We start from the raw sequence: 21,040 nt of genomic DNA, 5'->3' as shown, positions 1-21,040 counted from the left end.
TGGCATATACACACCACTGTTTGAGGTTATCACGTTTTCATTCCTTTGTACCACTGTAGGCACCTTCCAGAGACTGGCCTCCTCTCTACTTCGATAGGCCTGCAAGTGTCCTCCCAGCCATTGTTTGACACCTAGCCAAGCCAATGGACTCACTGCCCATCTTTTGTTCGAGTCATCTTACCAAATTACAGAACGCTTTCACACCAAACCACGGCCCATATAAACAAAAACTGCTCCTAGCTTCTCATTAGCTGCCAAACGTGACAGGGGCAATTTAATTCAGATAAAATGCATGACATACAGGGACTCCTCCAAATCATTCCTGAGAGTGCCCCTTTTCCCATCATAGCTCAAAACACTCAGTGTAGGACACCATCATTCAATACCCTTCTTAACTTAAGGGCACTGAAACCCATGTGTCCCTTCATGGAGGCGTGCTCTTGGCCTCGGCCAAGAGGCTGCTATAGCACAGGGATGGGTGTTCTCCCTTTGGTTGAAGCTGTCTCCACTTACATGGAGAACCTGACTGCAGTTTAGAGGTTAAGGATTACTCCTTGGCACTAGTCCTTGCTCTAGGCAAGTCGGATGAAGAGCGCTCGAGAGAGTTAGACACATCTAGTTTGCTGAAAAAGCAACAGGGGGGACAAGCAGCAGTCAAACAGGCTGCCGTAAAGAGGAGGGAGAACAAGTTTTCTCTCTTGGCAACAGAAGTATTTTATGTTTATGTCCCATCCTATCCAAAAGCCTCAGAGCAGCTCTTATGTATATCACAACAACAACATGCACACGTACACTCTACAAGTTTGAATTAAATAACACATCTTTATTACAGCCACCTGGGTTGTTTTAAATAACACTTTGCAGGAAAAGGGAAAGAGAAGAGAGGTGGGGGTAAACTGGGAGGAGAATACAGGTGCCAGATTAGGATACTTTCTCCTGGTAGTAGAATAGGGACTGTTCTTAATTATACTTTCCTGTAACCAGAAGAGATTTTGATTTGATTCCGAAGATAGACAATGGTTGTACATTGAGATTTATTCCCTCTGAAATACTTTCCCCATTCTTAATGAAAAGGTATGAACAGGAGACTGTGTCAAGTGGAGATTACTCTATGGCTACAAGCCATGGACATAGTAGTGGGACACTGGCTACTAAAGCAACATCTACTGTGTCTTGGGCAGACTGGAGCTTAACACCAGTTGTAGGTTTGGTGCAGATGTGCATTACACTTGCTATGGGGGAGTTGTGAACCTTTCATGAGGACGAAGAATGAGACTGGTGCTTAGAGCAGGTGAGTGACGGTGGGGCATCTTGCTACAGCATTACTGTGTCACTTGTGGCTTCATTTGGGAGCTGGGGAGCTCAGCACTTTTGAAACTCCGGCCTGCCACCTCAGTGGGTCTGAGTTTCCCATCCACAAAAATGACAAATGACACGTTCTTATTCACAGCGGTGCTTTAAGGGGTAATTTTTGTCCAACTGCCCCCCCACCACTGCAAGGAAATGGTACAAAAATATGAACTGCCTGCCTCCATTACAGGTTTCAACTCCACCTTTCCAGGATCCCCTGTTAAAGGAGGTGCAAGGAAAGTCCCTTGAGAAAGGGATTATCCAGCAGTGTGAGACAGGTATTGAACATCATCCCCATTTATTTCTCTAAAGAAGTTCATGCCCAGCAACAGCCCTGCCACCTAGTGATGGTGCTGCTGTTCACACAAGTTACTCTTTCACTGCCTGCAGGAAGAATATATTCTGCCAAAGAAATGAATGAACTACATAAGGCAAAGCTGCCTCCACTTCCGTTGGGTCGGCAACGTTGGGATGCAGTCGAGTGGCTGAAAATAGCCCCGGGATACATTGAGAGTGAAGTTCATCAGAGAAAGAGGTAACGTCTAACTAAGCGGCTGATCAGCTGGCAACAGAACTACTATGATGGAGCTTGCCTATCAAAGTGCCTGAGGGCAAACTCAGTGTTATCAGCCTAGCATGTTATGTAGAGTCCCCTTGACCCCCACCTGAAACCATCACCCCAGTAATAAGCACAGGGTGACTGAAAGAAGCTCAGAAATGGGGGGTCTTGTTACTATCGCTGGTTTCCAGCTGACGGAAAACAAAAGGCATCTGAGTCCTTTTATGCTGGGACTGTGGATCCCTGTCCTTGCCTGTTCATTAGAGCTCTTAAGGAAGCCCCTGCCCTGTTTGCACCATCAGCACAGAGGGAGGAGGTACTTGGAGTCTTTCTTGCATAGAGCTGCAGAACCCGCCTGCCTCCCGTAGCTTCTCTGGGGTGGCTCCTTTGGCAGAGGTTGGCACACAGGCTTCTGCCTGTACCTTAGCTGGCCTGGTTGTCTTGTGCTCTGCTTGCTTTCCATTCTCTGTTTTTTTTCCTTCATTTGGACTGCGTTTGCTGCTCTGACTCCTTCATCCTGCTTTGTCCCTACAGCCCTGTTATGTGGGGGGTGTTGGGAAGCTGTCGTGGCTATTTAGCTACTGCTAGTGCTCCCTTGTCTCTTGACGAGGAGGCCAGCTGGAGCAACCCTGTGCTGCTCACCCCATGGGTCTGACCCCCTGGCTGTCATAGAGCCAAGGGCCTAGTGCTCTCAAAGAGTAAGAGAACATGTGTCTTAGCAAAGCTGTTTTCTTGTGAAGAAGACAGACGCTTGCCTGAATGACCCGGTCTGGTAAGGCATGGCTGGGCTTGTATACAAGAGACTCAACATCTCTCTCCCATCTGATTTACTTCTGTTAAAGGAGAAGAATGACCAGAAACCAAAACAAAGGCACCCTGGACTTCAAAGCCTGGTCCGACACTGCTTGCCTTCCCATCCTTCGGAAAGAGGGGATGCATATCCACCAGAAGGTCAGGTTTGGGACATACATGCTGGACCTTCTGCCCAAGCAAGTGACAATGGGGACAGTTGGGCAAACCACAATAAAGTGAGCTTCCAAAGGATGCCTCTCAAGTGCTGACTGCACAGCAGTACGGAGAAGAAGTGCAGGACGCTGTGGCTGGGCAGTCAACACTCAGCGGGACAGAGATAAAACTGTAGGTGTTTGTGTAGAAATGCTATTCTCTAGACACAGTGGAAAGTACTCGGACACTAGAGCTTGTTTCAATGCTGCGTAAGAGCTGCTTTGAAAAATGTCAGAATTATAAGACGGAAATGACAAACAAAGCCCCATCCTCCAGTTTTGTACCTGATCTTCACTAATACCTGGGGCTGCCTCATTACTCAGAAAGGGAGGAGGGCAGGAAAAACACTCTGCCAGAGTCTGAATGTCGAACTCAAGACAAGCCATAGTCACGGTGCCAGGCATGAGTTTCTGCAGGGATCAAGAAGTGAAGTGAAAACATGCAGGCCCCTGAGCTGGAATCTATACAGCCTTGAGGCAGAACAGTCCCACTCCACACAGCTGCTTGTGCAGTGACCTAGAAGTGGGGAAGATGAATCTGCTGTGGGAGGCATACCTTCTTCAGGCACTTATTCTCTAGCAATGTTTGGTCCAATATTTACTTCTCTATTAAAACATCCTAGGTGAAAACAGACTTCTGTTTGATGCAGCAGAAAGTTAAGTTCATATCATCATGGCAGCTTCAAGATGTATGAAGATTTGTTTGAGATGTATGAAGTGCACAAGGAGAGAGGGATTTGAGCTTAGGGACCGATTTAACACCTTGACAGCTGGAAGCACTGAGGTGTGGAGAACGTAGTTCTGGACGACCAGTGCTAACAGCCCCTGCACTATTAACTTCTCCTAGTATCCCGGAAGTTAAACACGGTCTATACTTTACAATAGTGACTGGGATCCTGCCCCATGTGTGTTTGGGATGCAGCAAGGTCAGAAGGAGAGAGGTTAGGCAACCGCACACTTGCTTGTCTCTCACAAAGTGCTGCCATCTTAAGGTGTGTGACATGTGTTTTCAGTCAGTTGAATAGACACTGCCTTTCCACAGCACTAAGATTCACCTTTGTTTATTCAGGATTAGAAATACTGAACCACAGAAAGCTGTCAAAAGTAACCAAGGGGCTGACTCAAACCCTGTCAAGGAAGCACAACAGGCTTGATATTCTTTTGGATGTCACTAGGTATCTCAGCACCCATGGGATGGAGACCAGTGCGCTTCTCATTTGGAACTGCATGCAGGGCTTCATGTCAGCAAGACAAATGATGGTAACAGTAAAATGGTTCAGATTTATCAAACACATTAGAAGTAAACCCTATCTACTTTTCCTGGTGTTGGTGCTAGGATGAAGATTTTGCTTGCAAGAGGTTTCCTTTCTACCTGATTCCAATCCACAAGCAGTTCCCACAGCAGACACAACTAACAGCTTAACAGACTCACTTTCAATTCAGTCCCTGTAATTTTACTCCCCATTATTTCACATTCGCCTGTACAATAAAATAGACTTTAAAAATCAATATGTATCAGTAAACATCTGTAGACAAATTACATTAATATTTTACTCTCTTTACATTAATATTTTACACATTGGCAATGACAAGCTTACAGGTGCAGCCTACTGAGACCTGCAGAACTGAGGCCATTTACACAAATAATTTATACTTAGGAAAGCTAAAACTTGAAAAATATTTTGTCTGCATTACCGCAGGTCACAGTATTTAAAATAAATCTTTTTTTTTCTAGTTTCCTCTTTTAACCCCATTGTCTCAGCAGAGAACAATTAACAAAACTGACCAGGAAGAAAAATCAAGTTGCAGTTTCCTATTCAGTGCAGAACTGAGTCAAGTAAAGTACTGCACTTGATTTCTTCTTAAAGACTATACAGTATTTTTGAGGCTCCTCAAGTGCTAAGGCTTCAGCATTCAAGCTCTAAAACTAACATCCTGAGATGGGCAGATTCCAGTGGATATCACTTTTCCGATGGAATGATTCTAGCTTTCCACTAAAACATTCCTCAGTCTTTACGTTAGACTAAGTGGTGACATGCTAGACATATGTTGTGATGCCAAATGCCTACTTAATACTCCATATGGCCCTGAAAATGGAAGCACTGGCATCTGTATAACAACACAGATTTCAATATTAGTCAATAAAAAGGCACTGGCTAAAATATCTTCTGTACAGTAACACCTGTGTTTGCATAGATCCCCAGCAACTTAGAATGCAGCAAAGAAATCCTGTACAAGAGGAAACGAGGAGGAATGACTGTGCAGCAAGAACTCTTGGTCAGTAGTCAGCCTGGGATGAAGAATAGTTTGTAGAACGTGTTCAGACTGACTGCCGAGCTGTCGGCTTCACTTGCCCTTTCTATGATGAAACACGTTTCTTTAAAGGAGTGTCTTCTGGTCAAAGAGCTGCAGGTCAAAGCGGACCCAGACTTCCCCAGTTGGGACCTCATGCAGCAGCAAGTGTTTTGTTGAAGGTCCCTTGCTGTCCTGTTCTGTTCTGATTTTTGCCACTGGAATTTCAGTGCGACCCAAAAAATCTGTTGAACAAGTATAAACAATCAAGCAGCAGCATTAAACAATCCAGCTTTGGTTAGAAAAACAGAACAAGGTTTGTCAGGCATGAGATCAGAATGGCTCAATAGTCCTGTATGTAATGAGAAAGGGATTCCTAATAGAGTTGGAATGGAAAAGGCTCTGGAGTGTCATCATGAGCAGGTCTCTGCAGTGCTTTGGATGCCAAAGGCAGTTTTCTTGGTGCTCCATAGCTGTGACTGTGTCTCACAGTGGAGGAAACAGTTGTTCCCAATACCATTTTACAGTGTAAGGCTTAAATGTGTCAGCTGCAGCGGTCTCAGGAAGTGAGCACACAGCAAAGAATAAATGTGGTAGATGTGAGGTCAGCACCCTTGAAGCTGAACTCCCTAATGCGCATGAGGCTGATTTAGACTCTTTGCTCTACTCCTGAACAGGTCAGGATCATAATGTGCTTTACAAACACCACTTCCATTCCACTGAAGTCCCTGTCAAGTGAAAACTATTACCTTTATCTTAGACAGGGATGGGCAGAAAAATGATTTGTTCAAAACTCAAGTCAACCATAGAGCCTGACCCAGGATTTAGTTAACTTTAGTTCAGGCACTTGTAATTAGGTTTATATATTCCATTTCCTCTATGAAAAATAATGATCCTAAATAATAATACCTACTGGACCATTTACAGTTCTCTTCAGTCAGGACACAGGCTTCATTCTGGCCACTTCATTTACATGCTGGTGCTGGTACATGTTGACAACACGGTTTTACTTTGAACAGCCACAACTTGGTATTGGGAAGTCCCACATTGCAATTTCCAAATCCTGTATGCTTAGCTTATAAATATGTTTCCAAGGGCCAGCCCAGCAAACATTCACAGACTTCGAGAAGCTCTCACGTCCCAAAATAAAGGTCCAGACTTACCATCAGGTGAGAACTGATCCCTGTCAAACATGGTGATGCACAGGACATCCTGGTACAGATCCTTAATGAAGAACTGGCAGTTAAAGTTCCATTTGGGGTTCAAAGTGTCCTGCAGTGTCCGAGTGGTATAGCTTTGAGACCCCATGCTGATCTCACAATACGGATTGCTCTTCCCTGAATAAAGAACAAGCAGTGAAATGCTTTCCCCTGCACAGATCTCGCAATGAAGCGCTAGGAAACGGGAATGCCAGACCTCTGCTCAGCCCCTTTCGTTCTTCAGCTGACTCTCTGAACCAGAGTTCCTTCCCCAGATCCCGGCTTTATACCAGCTGCCAGCTCAGGACAAAAGCCTTTCCCAGCTTGAACAGCTACTTGCCATACAGAAAGCCTGGGTCATACAACAACTCTGTGGAGCAGTGCAGAGATGTTCCCCTCACTGCACCTTTGAGAGCCACCTAAAGGCTAATTCATTCAGAGGCAGCAATTGAAATCTGCACTGGCCCCTGACTCCTTGAATTCTTAGCTCTCCTCTCTAAATGGGGAGTGGTGGTGGTGGGGGGGAGGATCCATCCCTAGGTCATTACCATTGGGTTTACAGGCTTTTAGTTCTGTTGCTTCAATCACGTGCACCATCAAGCGTCCTATTCCAGAGGTCTTCTGGGAGCGGGCTGGAAAAGGAGACATCTGAATTAATAAAATGGGTTTGAGTCTAAAACTAAAGCCAGTAATTATCCTAAGTTCATTTGTCCAATGTGGACCAGGCAGTGTAGTCAGAAGGTGCGTAGGGGCCACACAACAGCCCTGACTTGCCTCAAGCCGAGCCTGGCTCAGCCAGGAGAGGGCCTTCTGCTCAAACACCATTCTGACTCTATGGCTTACTGCCATATCCTCAAGAAAAGGCTGTGACATGCCTGCAGGCAACAGAGCTCTGCATGTGCCACACTGTACCTTGATAAGCCTTCTCCCGCTTCTTTTTCTCTGTCTCGATGTAATGTTCCGATGCAGCTTTGATTTTCTGGACCCAGGCGGTCCTGCAGAAATTAAGCCGTGCAGAGTTACTTTGGAGCCACAAAACTTGCGGTTAGTTCAATGCCACTTAACCAACCTGTCTTTCTAATTCAAGACTCACATGTCTTGGTCCCTTCTTTCTGAGTTACCCTTAGGGCTCCTTAACCATTAGGCTCCCATCCTCATCTCCTCACTGACATCCAATCCCACAAGGCTCTGGCTTCTCTGTGAATCACTTCTGTAGGGGCCTTTCTCCCCTTCTGTAGGGCTGATCGCTCCCCAGTAGACGCCATTGGGAGCTGGGTGAAAATGGTGGGGGGGCAGTCTTTGGAGCAGGGGGATGCCTACCACCTTTTCCTACCACAGGAAAAGATTCAAGTAATGATCTACTTGCCCCATTCATGAGGCAACAGTCTCCCAACCCCCCGACCCCGTTGACTTGCATGCCTGCCCTGCCCCTGGCATGTAGCTGGATCAGGGCTAGGTGGGGTGAACTTCACGCAGCCTGAGAACGTTTCAAACCATTTCATGGAGAAAAACATTTTATTTATACACTGTTCATTGCATTTGTGTAGAAAGAGTCTGTCTATTTAAATCTGCTTGCTCCTTGGAGGATGACTATGTTTTGCAACACGTTGGTGTGATCAGTTGGGAGGAATCGGGAATAGGACACACACTAAAAAGAAGGCTGGCATATGTGGGTGGTCTGTACATGGGTCTCACACACCCCTACTAACTACATCATGAGGTTAGAAGAAAAGTTAGGCAATGCCAGAATCAGGGTTACCTGCACTACTCTAATATAACTGGTGCATGATTAAATCTTGCCCTGAAGACAGAAAGATGCCTTTCCCTGGGTTTTCTACAGTGCTTCTTACTCTGGCATCTACTTGCTTCAAAAGCATTAAGTAATCTATCTTCACAGCCCCCAAAGGAGTCTGCAGGGGTAGTACCTTAGGCGTACAGGGAGCTGATGCACAGAAATTACAGCAAAATGTTTCTGTGCCCAATTTGAGACATTTGGGATCTGATTTTTCAGGATCCTCTGCATCATATCACCCTTTCTGTGTTCAAAGCTCAGCTCCCAGTTTTGTCAGGAGCAGATGAGTGTGTGCAGCACTTCTGCAAATCATCCTGCAGGATCTTGTGTGTGGGACTGAGAAAATAAGAAACATGCAGTTGGTCACTCTGTGGGGAAAGTGACTGAGGTGACATGCCCACCATCACATATGAACTCTCCAGTAAGGGCAGAGCTGGAAGCCTGTTCTTCACGGCAGCATTAAACTACCGTAACCACGGGACCATCCTGTAATCCTGTTCATCATTCATTACACACTTGCTGAATTCTGCAACAAATGGGCTGCGTCCTACAGACACTGGAACACAGACCTGGAAGGGATCCAGGGTCAGTAAATTCAGATCCATAGAAAGAACACCTCCTACAGCAATCTCCTTCACCACACAAGCCTGATGCATCCTAAAGCAGGTCCCATCCGGGTCTCCACACAAAACAGGCACTCAATGGGCACAGACAGACACAACAACCTGTTCTACGAATGTCACTGACTGGGAGCTGGCTCACAGCTGTCCCGCACACGTTTGAAGTAGAAAAGCCACCTTTTAGGCACTGCAATGCTGCTGAACCATCCCCAGGAGGTGGCAGTGAACACTCACCCCAGAATGCCTTGCCTGGCGAGTCCTCCGAGTTTCCCCAGAACTCCCTGACGGGAGGATGACCCAGATTGGCTGAAACATGGTCAGCGCAGGCAGTAAATGTTTGGACAGTAGAGTTCTGGCAGTGTGCCAGAGCAGCCAGTTGCCGTGTGGGGGTTGGGGAGGGTGGGGAAGAGGTGAGGAGCAAGGCAGTGTGGGATGGCTGGAGGACTGACCAGACAGAAAACTCAGTGTCTGCACATAAGACTGAAATGGATCACAGAGGACTAGTTCAAAATAACTCTTGCTTGTCCAGGTATGCCTTTGAAACATTCCAGGAAGTTTAAACCGTTCAAAACTGGTCTAGACATATAAGACTTAAACCACATTTGAAATGGTCTAAGTGTTACATCTGTCTGCACCTTATGTCATTACAGGCTGCATCATCAAGGGGTTCACACAACATTTTGGGAAATAAAGGCTTGAGGCACAAACACCTTTCAGGATGGCACTTTTAAGCTTCTGAGTATCTTTGATTTTGCTTCAGTGATGTTCTTTTAATAATACTTTCCGTGTGCTTCCCTATGCTTTTAAAATTATCAAACTGAAAAATCTGAGAAATTCCATCATGGAGCCTACGAGATGCATGCAGATCTGAGCCAGTGAAGTAACTGTATGAGGGTCACAGAGTCAGATGAGAAAGCCAGAAGGAACCACTGTGATCTTCTTGTCTGAGTCCTTACATAACTCATGCCTTGGGCTCCCTCTCAATTGTCATCCCCCACGTGGGCCAGAAATAGAGGTGATGAGACATACTTTGTCAATGGCTGCTATAGATAACAGACCTGATGCCAGAGACCTGAAGAAAAGCATCTTGCATTTGAAAGCTTGTCTAACTCTACCGAAGCTATGCAATTGGTCCAATAAAAGAGATCATCCTAAGAAATCCTTGTCTCATAGATAGCAGCAGCAGAGGAATAGTTAAACAGTTCCAGTTCCACTTATGGAGGGAAGCATGTTTAGTGGAACATAGTTTTCAAATGACTCAATCCTGATTTACACCAGTTTAACAAGGACAATCAGACTCAGAGCCCTGACAGCTGAGAAAATTATTAACAACTCTATTGTACGGTTTCAGGACAGAATGAAATTCTGCTCTTTACAGACAAATCCATCTAGCTCTAGACAGATCCACAGATGCATCTCGAGCAGGTCCAGGGAGGTGATCCTCCCCCTCTATGCGGCACTGGTCAGGCCGCAGCTGGAGTACTGCGTCCAGTTCTGGGCGCCACACTTCAAGAGGGACGTGGACAATATGGAAAGAGTTCAGAGGAGGGCCACTCGTATGATCAGGGGTCAGCAGGGCAGGCCTTATGAGGATAGGCTACGGGACCTGAACCTGTTTAGCCTCCACAAGAGAAGGTTAAGGGGGCACCTTGTGGCCTGCTACAAACTGGTCAGGGGGGATCAGCAGGTATTGGGGGAGTCCCTGTTCCCCCGTGCGCTGCCAGGAGTGACCAGGAATAACGGTCACAAACTGGCGGAGGGTAGGTTTAGATTAGATATTAGGAGGCGCTACTTCACAGTCAGGGCGGCTAGGGCCTGGAACCAGCTTCCAGGGGAAGTGGTGCAGGCTCCTAGCCTGGGGATTTTTAAAAGGAAGTTAGATGAGCACCTTGCCGGGGTCATCTGACCCCGGTGCTCTTTCCTGCTAAGGCAGGGGGTCGGACTAGATGATCTACCTAGGTCCCTTCCGACTCTAGCTACTATGAAACTATGAAACTATGAAGATCCACGTCTGTGCCAGGCCCAACACAAACACTCCCTGCAGGTTAGATCCAATGTCAGTTCCAGTCAGTGGAATGGACCCTTGGGTCTGAAGCCAGTTCCACAGGTACAGTCACATTCCAGCACAAGACTAATCTAATCGCTCTGTTGCCCTGAGGAGATGCAGAGTCCCACTGGACTGTCCATTCTGAACGATTTCCTTCCAGCAGTTAGGCCCTAAAAGTGCACTCTTAGAGCACAGGCAGAAGTGACAAATTTTCCCTCGATCTTGCCCCAGAAAGCAATTTACAGTTGTGACCAAACACAAGTGCACCGCTGCAGACTACTTTAAAAGGGCCTGATCCCACAAAAATCTGAACCCCCACTGCAGAAGGGTTCAGATGAACACGCTCCAAAACGGAGTGCGTTCTGTAACCTGTGTCTGTGGAGCTCCCACACTGTCACTGTTTTCAGAATGAGAGGGCAGAAAGGGAGCAGAGGGAGTTTGGTCTGGGGGTTTTTCAGCAGGTGCCATCTTATTCTTGGGGTTCCCCAGCTGCCCCACCCTCCAGCGCCAGCTGGGAAACCCCAAGAACAAGCTCCCTCTGCTCCCTTTCCCTCTCATTCTGAAAACAGTTTCTGGGCTGGGAGGAGTGGCACGGCTACGGAGACCGGCTGCAGGCTTGCAGCAAGCAGCTGGAATCCCCAGCTCCTGGACCCAAGAGCAGACCTCTGTTGGGTCCAGAGGACTGTTACAACTCATAGCGCTTACTGCAAAGTGCTATGAGTTACAACAGGGAGTTGTTCTTCTGTCTGTGCCCTTAGAGCACCATTTCCTGGACTTACCTCTCATTAATGTTGTCTGTTTTTAGTGTGTAAACTCTGTCGATGTGGGATATGTGGAAAACAGGTTCATCGCTGGAAGGGTCAGTTGGCAATTTCACAAGGACTTCGTTAAGGAAAACAGGCTGAAAGAAAGGCGGGAAAAGTAAATCTCACCACAATGATGTCACCAGGGTAAGCCCAACCCAAACTATGAAGTTTAAACACACTGCTTCTCCCAGAAGAAAACAACAGTGCTTCACCGCACACAAGATAAACAGTGAGGTCACTATTTAAAGCCTTGAGAAAATCTTTCTAGGATAAAGAATTTGTAAGGTAGAGGAATAAAAACCTACACTGGCTGTCTATGAAAACAGACTTATGAAAGTGGCAAAATTGTGTGCGCCAAGCATCAGTGTGGAGTCATGTGGAGCTTAATATATAGAGCCCTTACCCTTTTAGGTTCCCCTCCAAAATGGAGACACTGCTTCCTTCCCTCCCTCCCTCCCTGTGATCACTGACTGGTCCAGCATGTGGTGGCTGGCCACAGAGGCCAATGATTTCAAGAGGAGGGATTTCAAGTTAGGCTTCCAAGTCAGTATTTAGGCAAGTCTCATTCTCTTCAAAATCAGGTGAGATTTTTTAGGATTGTCACAGTGAAATCAGGAGCCTCCTTGAAGGCCTATCTTGACCACTGAGCACCACCTAGTAACTATTGGTATTGCTGTCCTTTCAACATGGAGGGGAAGGAGGACTTCACCAACAGAAGTAGCAAGGGGGAGGAGGGGCTGTTCTCTTCACTGTGCTCACATTACATGAATGAAGTTCTGCGGCCCGCTGACAACACAACTCGGGCATAAAAGATAAGTGATGGTCCGTGCTGGATAACAACTACAGTTTCTACCGAGAGATCAGGTCCCACGTTTCAAACACTGCTGACTGCCTTGTAATTCACTCACCATCTTGTACATTTTGAACTGAGAGTTGGATTTGGGGCTGAAGAGTTTATCCGACCCCGAGGAAACAAACTGCTTGACCATGTAGGTTAGAAGGAGGAAGTCGTTGAAGAGGAAGCCATAGAGCTCCTTGCTGCTCTTTGCCTTGTACAGTTTGCCGCTGTGCAGGAGCTTTCGTGGGCCCAGGCAGTTTGTGAGGGAGTTGAAAATCGGTTGCTAAGAGGGACAGACACAGTAAGTTAAGTGGCAGCAGCACTGAGGAATTATGTGCATTAGTTCCCACTTTGTCTTCACAGCAACTAGTTAATACTACTCCCATGCTTAATGCTTGCAAGAGTCCTGTGCATTTCCACCAATGGCTAATGTCACATCTAGCAAGGCTGAATGAAGGTCAGACGTCTTTAATTTGGAGCAGTTTCAACCTTTCCTGAATGGAAACCATTGGTTTAAGGCTGGAAAGCCACAGATACGTTTGACTGAGTTACTAGCCAGTGTGTTTCCTGGAAACTGTCATTCTGTGCTCCAGAAAGTCGGCTTAAAAGCAATCTCTAGATCTCCAAAGGGATTTAGGTGCCTACTTCCTATTTACCACTGAGATCTGGTCCTGCACCCTTATGGTGTGATGTGAAGAAAAACCTCATAGCAACACTCGCCTCAGCCTGCAGCCAGCATGAGCAAAACTTTGAACATACCAGTGTTTCTGTTCACTGTTAAGTGAGTGTTAGCTCAGGAGCTTAATGGAACTCATTTAAAATGTCAGCAATTTCCCCGCATGCAGACATATGAAACCAGTCAGATGCAAGAGATCTGCCTGACTGGATGAGAAGCACCTCCCTTTGGGACTACTAGGGGTGGCACTTGGGGAACAGATCCTAGGTGGTAAAGCACTAACCCCTATATTCTTCTGGCCTCTGAGTAAATGATGTTCCAAAGGCTGTAAGGACCAGCTCTACGCACCCACCCACTGTCCTCCCCACCGAGCCACCATTACCTCAGCAAGTCCTTCACACTGCACATGCGACTGTATCCACTCCAGTCTGTCGGAGTTCTCTTTCTCACGCACCCCTTCATTCACTTGAGAGCACAGCTCCTCAGCACGCTCCAGGGCCAGTTTCAGGTTGCTGTGATCAGGATGATTTTCGGGGGTGTTCTCCAGAATCTGGGTGAGAAGTAGAGATAAAGCACAAGTGAGCCCAGTGTCGTGCATACTCCACTTAGAGAGAAGATCCTCGTTATGGACAAGGCTTTCTCTGTACTTTGAGGCAGAAGACTCAGGATGTCACTACTCACATTCTTGATGAGCAGGGGGTAGCGGGTTATTCTCTGCATGGGTTTCAGGAGGAAGCTGGACAGTGGCATCCCTTTACAGCGAGGGTCCGAAGCTAGTTTCTACAGTGTAATCCAGAGGTGTAACAGTGAGGTTGCATTGTGGATCAGCGCATAAACAGAAACATTTGCACTGCTGCACTGAATGGTAACCAGTGGAGCAGTTTTCTAGCAAGGTGAAGAACCACAGGCCATTTCATTTAGAGCAAACAGGAGGGAATGGTAAAGCCGACATTCGACTGAAAGAGGCTGGCATGGTAGGCCAAGAAGGTAAAGCATAAATAGCCCATGGAACCACCCCAACACCAGAATCTTGTCATAAAAAGCTGCTTCCACTTTTCTTTTACTTAACACAGGGGTCTCTACATTTACAAGAAAGCTGAACGTTCATGGCATCAGTTCTGGCATGCTTCCCCAGAGCGCTGTGGAAGCAGCTCCTCCCGCTCATTTGAGGAACACACCCACTTCCCGGTGACCATTGTTTCCTTCTCATGGCAGTCTCACCCAATCCAACAAAGCACAAGCTAGTGACAGCTCGGTGCGGCCTGTTCACAGATTTTACAAGCTACATGGGGTGTTTATGACAAGTCTTGCATCCTGAATTAATCCTGGCCTCTCTTGGTAGAACATACTTTAAAAAGGGCAGACAGAGGCACTGAAGCTTTAAAAGTGCAGCAAAGATGCTAGAGGAATTTGAAGCCATGAAATGGAGAACACAAGGCTGATATGGAAGAAAAGACCATGCTGTGCTGTGACTGCAAAGTGTGGACCCTGAGTGTCAGCACCAGCAGCATGTCAGACATAAGAGGACTCCTCAAAGGAAAGATTCCCTTCTTGTCAGTACAAAGGCAGAAAAGGATCTTGGAGTCATCATTGACTCCAAGATGAACATGGGCCAGCAGTGTGGGGATGCAGTCAAGAAGGCCAACTGCACCTTGTCATGCATCCACAGAGGCATCTCGAGCAGGTCCAGGGAGGGATCCTCCCCCTCTATGCGGCACTGGTCAGGCCGCAGCTGGAGTCCTGTGTCCAGTTCTGGGCGCCGCACTTCAAGAGGGATGTCGACAGCATGGAGAGGATCCAGAGGAGGCCACTCGCATGATCAGGGGCAGCAGGGCAGGTCCTATAAGGATAGGCTACGGGATCTGAACCTGTTCAGCCTCCACAATAGAAGGCTGAGGGGGGATCTAGTGGCCTGTTACAAACTAGTCAGGGGGGATCAGCAGGCACTGGGGAGTCCCTGTTCCCCTGAGCACTGCCAGGAGTGACCAGGAATAACGGTCACAAGCTGGGTGAGGGTAGATTTAGGCTAGATATCAGGAGGCGCTACTTCACGGTCAGGGCGGCTAGGATCTGGAACCAACTTCCAAGAGAAGTGGTGCTGGCTCCTACCCTGGGGGTCTTTAAGAGGAGGTTAGATGAACACCCTGCTGGGGTCTTTTGACCCCAGTAATCTTTCCTGCCCATGGCAGAGGTTCGGACTAGATGATCTACTCAGGTCCCTTCTGACCCTAGAAACTATGAAAGGAGAGGATCATTTGTGGGCTTGACTGGTTGCTAGTATGGGCCAGAAAGGAAATTTTTCCCTTTTGTGACTGCTGTTGGCTTCTGGGTTTTTCATCTTCCTCTGAATCACTGGGACACTGGCCACTGGTTTTGGCAGTGGAGTGCTGATGTTGCTGCCAGTACTTAGAAAACTCAGAGGTTGCCAGCTACTGGATCTTGCTATTCCTCTCATGGTACTACCAACACTAGATCTGGGGTCAAGTATTTTCCCTTCTGTCAGGACAGTGGGGAGTTCTTCTGTAGTATGGAGCATGGCCCTTTCCTTAGGCTCTTCTGAGCATATATTAACCAATTACTTCCCTGTGATTGCTAGTGGTTTTCCCTGCTGTGTCCTCATTTCCCCTGCTTTTACCCGTAGCATGTGGGTTGTGTCAGTGTTATGGGCATTGTGTTTTGCAGGGTCTGAAGAAGTGCCTTGATGGATTCTTTGGGTAACTGGTTGCCTGTGAATGCAGGACGTGGGACTCGGTAGCCCAGGAGGCCTCTTCCAGGCCTGTGTCCCTACGTATACAGGTGAACTTCTAGAGTGCTGTGCTTTCTGGTCATTCAGACAATGGTAGGCCCTCCTTTTGAAAGGGTCCTGCCATGAAATGAAAGGAAGCCTGAGTTGAGAGGGAAGTTAGCAAATAGGATACCTTTAAAAAGTCTTTGAACTCTGTATCTTCATCTGTCCTCTGTTGCAGCAATGTTGCTCCACTGAGCTGACAGCTACAGAACCTAATGTAGGCTTGCATGTGAGAGAGCTCAGCTGGTAGGATGTCCCCAATCATCTGCACGGGCATTTTTTCTCCTCCTGTCTTCTTACGCACACGTAGGGCTCTGGATGGGGAACAACATGGCAGCCTGACTCAGCTGGCCATCCTGCAGTGGGCTCACCCAGGGGCCTCTGCAGTCCCACCACTCATGAAAATGGAATCCCACCACATCACTGAGTTTCTACAGGGAGAAACCTTCTCCTGTATTCTGCGGTTCTCAGATACGTGTTGTTCTTCCTGTGTATTCTCCTCAGCAAAACTCTCTCTTTGGGAGATGCTTTGAATGCCCTTAGCTACTCTGAATTCACATCCTACAGGATTAGTGAATGAGAAGTAATCAGCAAGAGCAGAAACACTTACCATCAAATCGATTTCTAGGGAGCAGAATGGGAGGATAAATTATGGGGAAAATGTGTGAGCGAGCGAGCTAGTATGCAGGACGCACAAAGCTGGCAGTACTCACTTCAATAGCTTTGTATTTGACATGATGAGCTCCTTCCAGTTAACAAAGATCAGTCCCATTTCTCCTTCTGTGAGACAGCCTGATTCAGCCATGGGTTTCTGGAAAACCTACAGTCAAACAACAGGCAAGTGAGCAGCTTCAAATACAATGACAGCAGTACATGGCCAGTGCCTTTTCCATTTCTAAATTACAAATGGTTTAGCAGCTACATGAGAGCACTCAGTACTCTGAGGTATCCATTCATGTGCTTTAATTGCACTGGACTTGCCTTGCAGGTTGACTTCAAAATGGAGAGAAATCAGCAATTTAGAATCCAGGGATGCTCAAACACTACTTGTTTTATTTACTCATGTGCCTCATGCCTGCAACCATTTAAACTGGATGTTTAATTAATGGCCCCTCCAGATGTGCAGGTAAAGGCATGATGGGGTCTGATGCAAGATCCAGATAACTGTACTTCCTGCCATGTCACACAAGCATGGCAGGAGGTGTGATTGTGGGATCAAGCATCAGATCCCATCATGCCTTATAATTGGTGCAGGGGGTAGCTTGGGATGACTCTGCACCAGCAAGTAGCAAGCTCTTGCTGCTGGGAGCCCCCTGGCTGATGGGACTTCCAGCCATAGGAGCATACTGTGTGCCCCAGTGGCTGGGAGCCCTGTCAACTGATCTAGGCTCCCAGCCATGGGACTGCACCATAAGCCCCAGGGCTCCCAGATGCAGGAGTACACGGGCACTCCTATGGCTGGGAACCCCATCAGCTGTGGGCTTCCAAGGTTGGGGGTGCATGGTGCTGGGGGCCCCAGCAGCTGATCCAGGTTCCCAGTCATGGTGGGTCACATGGCCACACGTTCAATTAATGGCATGATAGGAACCAGCCACAAAGTTATTACATATTTTTGTGGAACGACTTTGTGGCTTAGTCCTTGTTTTATGATGCCATTCACTGCTTTAACAAGTGGTTGGGTTACAATTTGAGACATGGTCTTTAAGTGCAATGTGTGGCAGGGACTCAAGTGTTTAAGTAGGATGCAGGGCAATACCTCCTTTCAGGAGCTTCAGCTCAATACCAGTGCTCTTTCCCAGAGAGCAACTCCCCTAGCTGGAGAGTCTGACCGGTTAGCTCAAGCTGTAGAAACTCATGCTTTTTTATCTGGAAGGCCCTAGTGTAACCAATGGTTAAGATGTGCCAGTAGGGTGGTGGCTAATCCACATCTGGCAAGATAAAGTCAGTTTAGAGAAGACTGATAGGTGGGGTCCAAGGATGTTATTAAGCTGTAGCTCACATTCTAACCCAGAATTGTCTCTAAACCCCTCTATTGTTAGGGCAACCTGTCCTTGCTTCCTCATTGTAAGGTGCATGCAATCCTTCCCTTTCCCTTGCTGAACAGGGTATAAGTGAGGCCTGGTAAATGTAAAGCACTTGATGCAACAGTGCTAAATATTAACTCAGAGGGGACCTTGAAGGGGAAAGTACATAAGAACCTACGAGGTGCCAGACTGGGTCAGACCAATGGTCCATCTATCTAGCCCAGTAAAATGTCTTCAACAGTAGCAGAAGTGGATGCTATTAGAGAGAGAGCACTGAACCAGGTCTCTCTCAAGTGATCTATCCCCTATTCAGTACTCTCTGTGGCATCTGCCATTATTGGTTTAGAGATGCCAGAGGAAACATTTCTAACCATTCTGTTCAATAGCCATTGATACATCTATTATACATGAATTTATATAGTCCATTTTTGAACCTGGCTATGCTAACTGCCTCCACCACTGTCTGTGGTAATGAATCCTACAAGTTAACTACAAGTTGCCTAAAAAGTACTTTCTCTTGTTAGTTTTAAACTTGTCACCCACTAATTTCAGTGGGTGCCCACTAGTTCTAGTATTCTGGGACTCGATGAACAACAGCTCCCTTCACGATTTTGGACCCGGACCCTTCATGATTTTACAGACCTCTCATATCTCCCCTTGTCTTTCTCCTTTCTAAACTGAAAAGTCCTAGCCTTTTTAGTCTCTAGTCATCAGTGAGAGAAAAGCAGGACCTGATAAAAAATGAAATGTCTTTTTGCATTGGTTACCACAGTGGAAGTCCTGCCAGAGAAAAAGTGGTATTTTCTAGGGGAGGAAGATAAGTACCGAAATACCAAAGTTATCCCAGAGCAAGCAACAGAATAATTGGTGTCAGTGACATTTGATAAGCCATCAGGGATGGACTGGCCTCAACCCAGCACTCTATAAAGGTGGTGACAAAGGAGACCTTCAGGCAGTGTTATTTAAAAGATCGTTATAGGCAATGAATGTCTTGGTGACAGACAGCAGCAATTCAATCAAACAGGTCTGATATGACACACTTGGCAGCTTCACTTTAGATTACATGGTGATTCTCAATAATTGAAGAGTTTAATGTCATGAGAAAATGAATTCTGCAATGTTATTACTGATAATATCTGAGCCTGTCCTACTTTTAAACATGCACAGATTTACCTCCATATGGTAAATAACCCTTCTGTAACTCAGTTATGCATCAAATGTTCTGGAAGAAGGGTTTGGCAGACAAAGTTTGTTTTGTGATTTTCCCAAACCACATTTTGTTCCAAGTCAATCTTACCTCTAAGACCAGCTGAAGATCATCCATGTATCGCTCTTCCGTCTGGATGAACTCATGGATGTAGCCCTGTCTTTTCCTTTCCATTGGCTGCATAGTGTCAAGGCTTTGGAGATCAGCACACCCTACAAGAAAGAAAGAAAGACGTTAGGTCCAACTAGTCATATGACCTGATCAATGAAATGAAACTACATCACGTATGGTAGCTGAGGATCCAGTCTCTAAAATCTATAAAATGTTTTTTTTAAGTATTTATTCTTTGTTTGACCAAATACCTGATCATTCTCACATGAGTGGTGTCACCTCCCCTTTCAGCAACATATATAGTATGGTATTGTATGGTACAGGTCATCCTTCTTTGTACAGCATTACTCATTTTATTTTTGGAGGTTAAACCAGATGACCCTTGGAGGTCCCTTCCAACCTAATGATTGTCTGAATGCAGACTGTGGTCATTATGGCTTGATTTTCAAATGTGCTCAGTTCCCAGAATGCCAGCTGGAGTCAGAGTCAACTTCAGGTGATCACACACTCTGAAAATAAGGTACTCTTAAAATGATGGTACTTTTGCTGAAATAGTGACTGCCCTATATTAAGTGAAACCTGAGCTGTTCTCCTTTATTTAAAATAGGAAATGCCATATTTACTCATGGGATGAGGCTTTTCCCCTCAACTGGCATGGGGAAAAAAGCCCACCATCTTATAATCACATACAAGGAAATCTCATTGAATACACTGTTTATCCGAACTAATCAACTCCCCTTGCAAAGATCCTCATTGATGGACAGGAGCTGGAGAACGTTGGACACTTTGCGTACCTCAGCAGCCATCTCTCAAAGAAGGCCAACGTCGACAAGGAGATCCATATAGGATCTGATGTGCCAGCTCTGCCTTCAGAAGACTGTATCATCATGTGTTCAATGAACATGACATCAGGATGTGAGCAAAGCTCCTATTACATAAGGCTGTGGTAACCCCAACTCTTTTTTTATGGCTGTGAAACTTGGGTGACCTACAGGGACCATTTGAAAAGCCTGGAACACCTTCACCAGCGCTATCTCCAGAAGATCCTTTGCAGGAGGATCATTGCACAAATGCCAGTGTCCTCACCGATGCTAACACCACCAGTATGGAAGCATTGATCATTTAACATCAACTCTGGTGGACAGGGCATTGAGAGTACATGCCTGATGTACGTTTACCAGAACACCTACTAATACTCCCAATTCAGCCAAGGACAAAGAACATGCAGGGCCCAGAGGAAACACTTCAAAGACACCCTCAAGGTGAACATAAAGAAGTTTGGCATTGACGTCACCAATTGGGAAAAACTAACCCAGGACAGAGTTACGTGGTGACAACTTGTGAGAGAAGGTACATCTTACTTTGAGGAAAACCGTCTTGCCCTGGACACAGAAATATGACAGAAATGGAAGGAAAGGAAACAAGACTGAGAAATCCACGGTCCGATCCTCCCTTTAACCACCATCTATGGAGACTGCCAAAGAGCCTGTGGCTCTAGGACTGGCCTTCTTTGCCATCAATGGACTCATCTGCTACCCTTTACTTGACCTGCGGCAGTGATCATCCTTGACCATGAGGGATTGCTGATGATGACAACAAGGAAAGCTCACTAAACACACTGTCTATCATTAAACTGCCAAAAGCAACATGTGATCAGCAATGGAAACCAACTATGAAGCTGAGTAAAAGCAGCCAACACTGAGCATGACTATAAAACACATGACCCA

The 21,040-nt window shown here is 46.5% G+C and overlaps 2 protein-coding genes across 9 annotated transcripts in view; one reads left to right on the top strand and one right to left on the bottom strand.

Moving 5' to 3' along the window:
* LOC149872572 (protein FAM228B-like) overlaps positions 1-21,040 on the top strand; it is a 41,123-nt gene that overhangs the window by 18,627 nt on the left and 1,456 nt on the right. Inside the window, exons 8-10 of one of the 2 annotated variants that reach the window (XM_090031400.1) lie at positions 1,541-1,628; positions 1,741-1,885; positions 2,752-2,943. In XM_090031400.1, coding sequence (XP_089887526.1) covers positions 1,541-1,628; positions 1,741-1,885; positions 2,752-2,941 — 423 coding nt within the window. In that variant the 3' untranslated portion in view covers positions 2,942-2,943. Of the gene's footprint in view, positions 1-1,540; positions 1,629-1,740; positions 1,886-2,751; positions 2,944-21,040 lie in introns of those variants that run through there. The other variant, XM_090031405.1, reaches the window with a different exon arrangement.
* Positions 2,957-21,040, bottom strand: part of ITSN2 (intersectin 2) — a 126,794-nt gene continuing 108,710 nt past the window's right edge. For 5 of the 7 annotated variants that reach the window (XM_090031381.1, XM_090031371.1, XM_090031361.1 and 2 more), the window contains 11 exons: positions 19,293-19,414; positions 16,685-16,791; positions 16,102-16,285; positions 13,865-13,963; positions 13,566-13,733; positions 12,578-12,790; positions 11,643-11,764; positions 7,317-7,399; positions 6,953-7,036; positions 6,369-6,542; positions 2,957-5,450 (listed from right to left, as the gene is read on the bottom strand). In XM_090031381.1, coding sequence (XP_089887507.1) covers positions 5,293-5,450; positions 6,369-6,542; positions 6,953-7,036; positions 7,317-7,399; positions 11,643-11,764; positions 12,578-12,790; positions 13,566-13,733; positions 13,865-13,963; positions 16,102-16,285; positions 16,685-16,791; positions 19,293-19,414 — 1,514 coding nt within the window. In that variant the 3' untranslated portion in view covers positions 2,957-5,292. The remainder of the gene's footprint in view (positions 5,451-6,368; positions 6,543-6,952; positions 7,037-7,316; positions 7,400-11,642; positions 11,765-12,577; positions 12,791-13,565; positions 13,734-13,864; positions 13,964-16,101; positions 16,286-16,684; positions 16,792-19,292; positions 19,415-21,040) is intronic. The other 2 variants (XM_090031366.1, XM_090031390.1) reach the window with 1 other exon arrangement.

The sequence above is a fragment of the Crocodylus siamensis genome, chromosome 1 (genome assembly GCF_052110815.1).
Source record: "Crocodylus siamensis isolate JL-2025a chromosome 1, ASM5211081v1, whole genome shotgun sequence".
Classification (NCBI taxonomy): Eukaryota; Metazoa; Chordata; order Crocodylia; family Crocodylidae; genus Crocodylus; species Crocodylus siamensis.
This window is presented reverse-complemented; position numbering and strand designations above follow the sequence as displayed.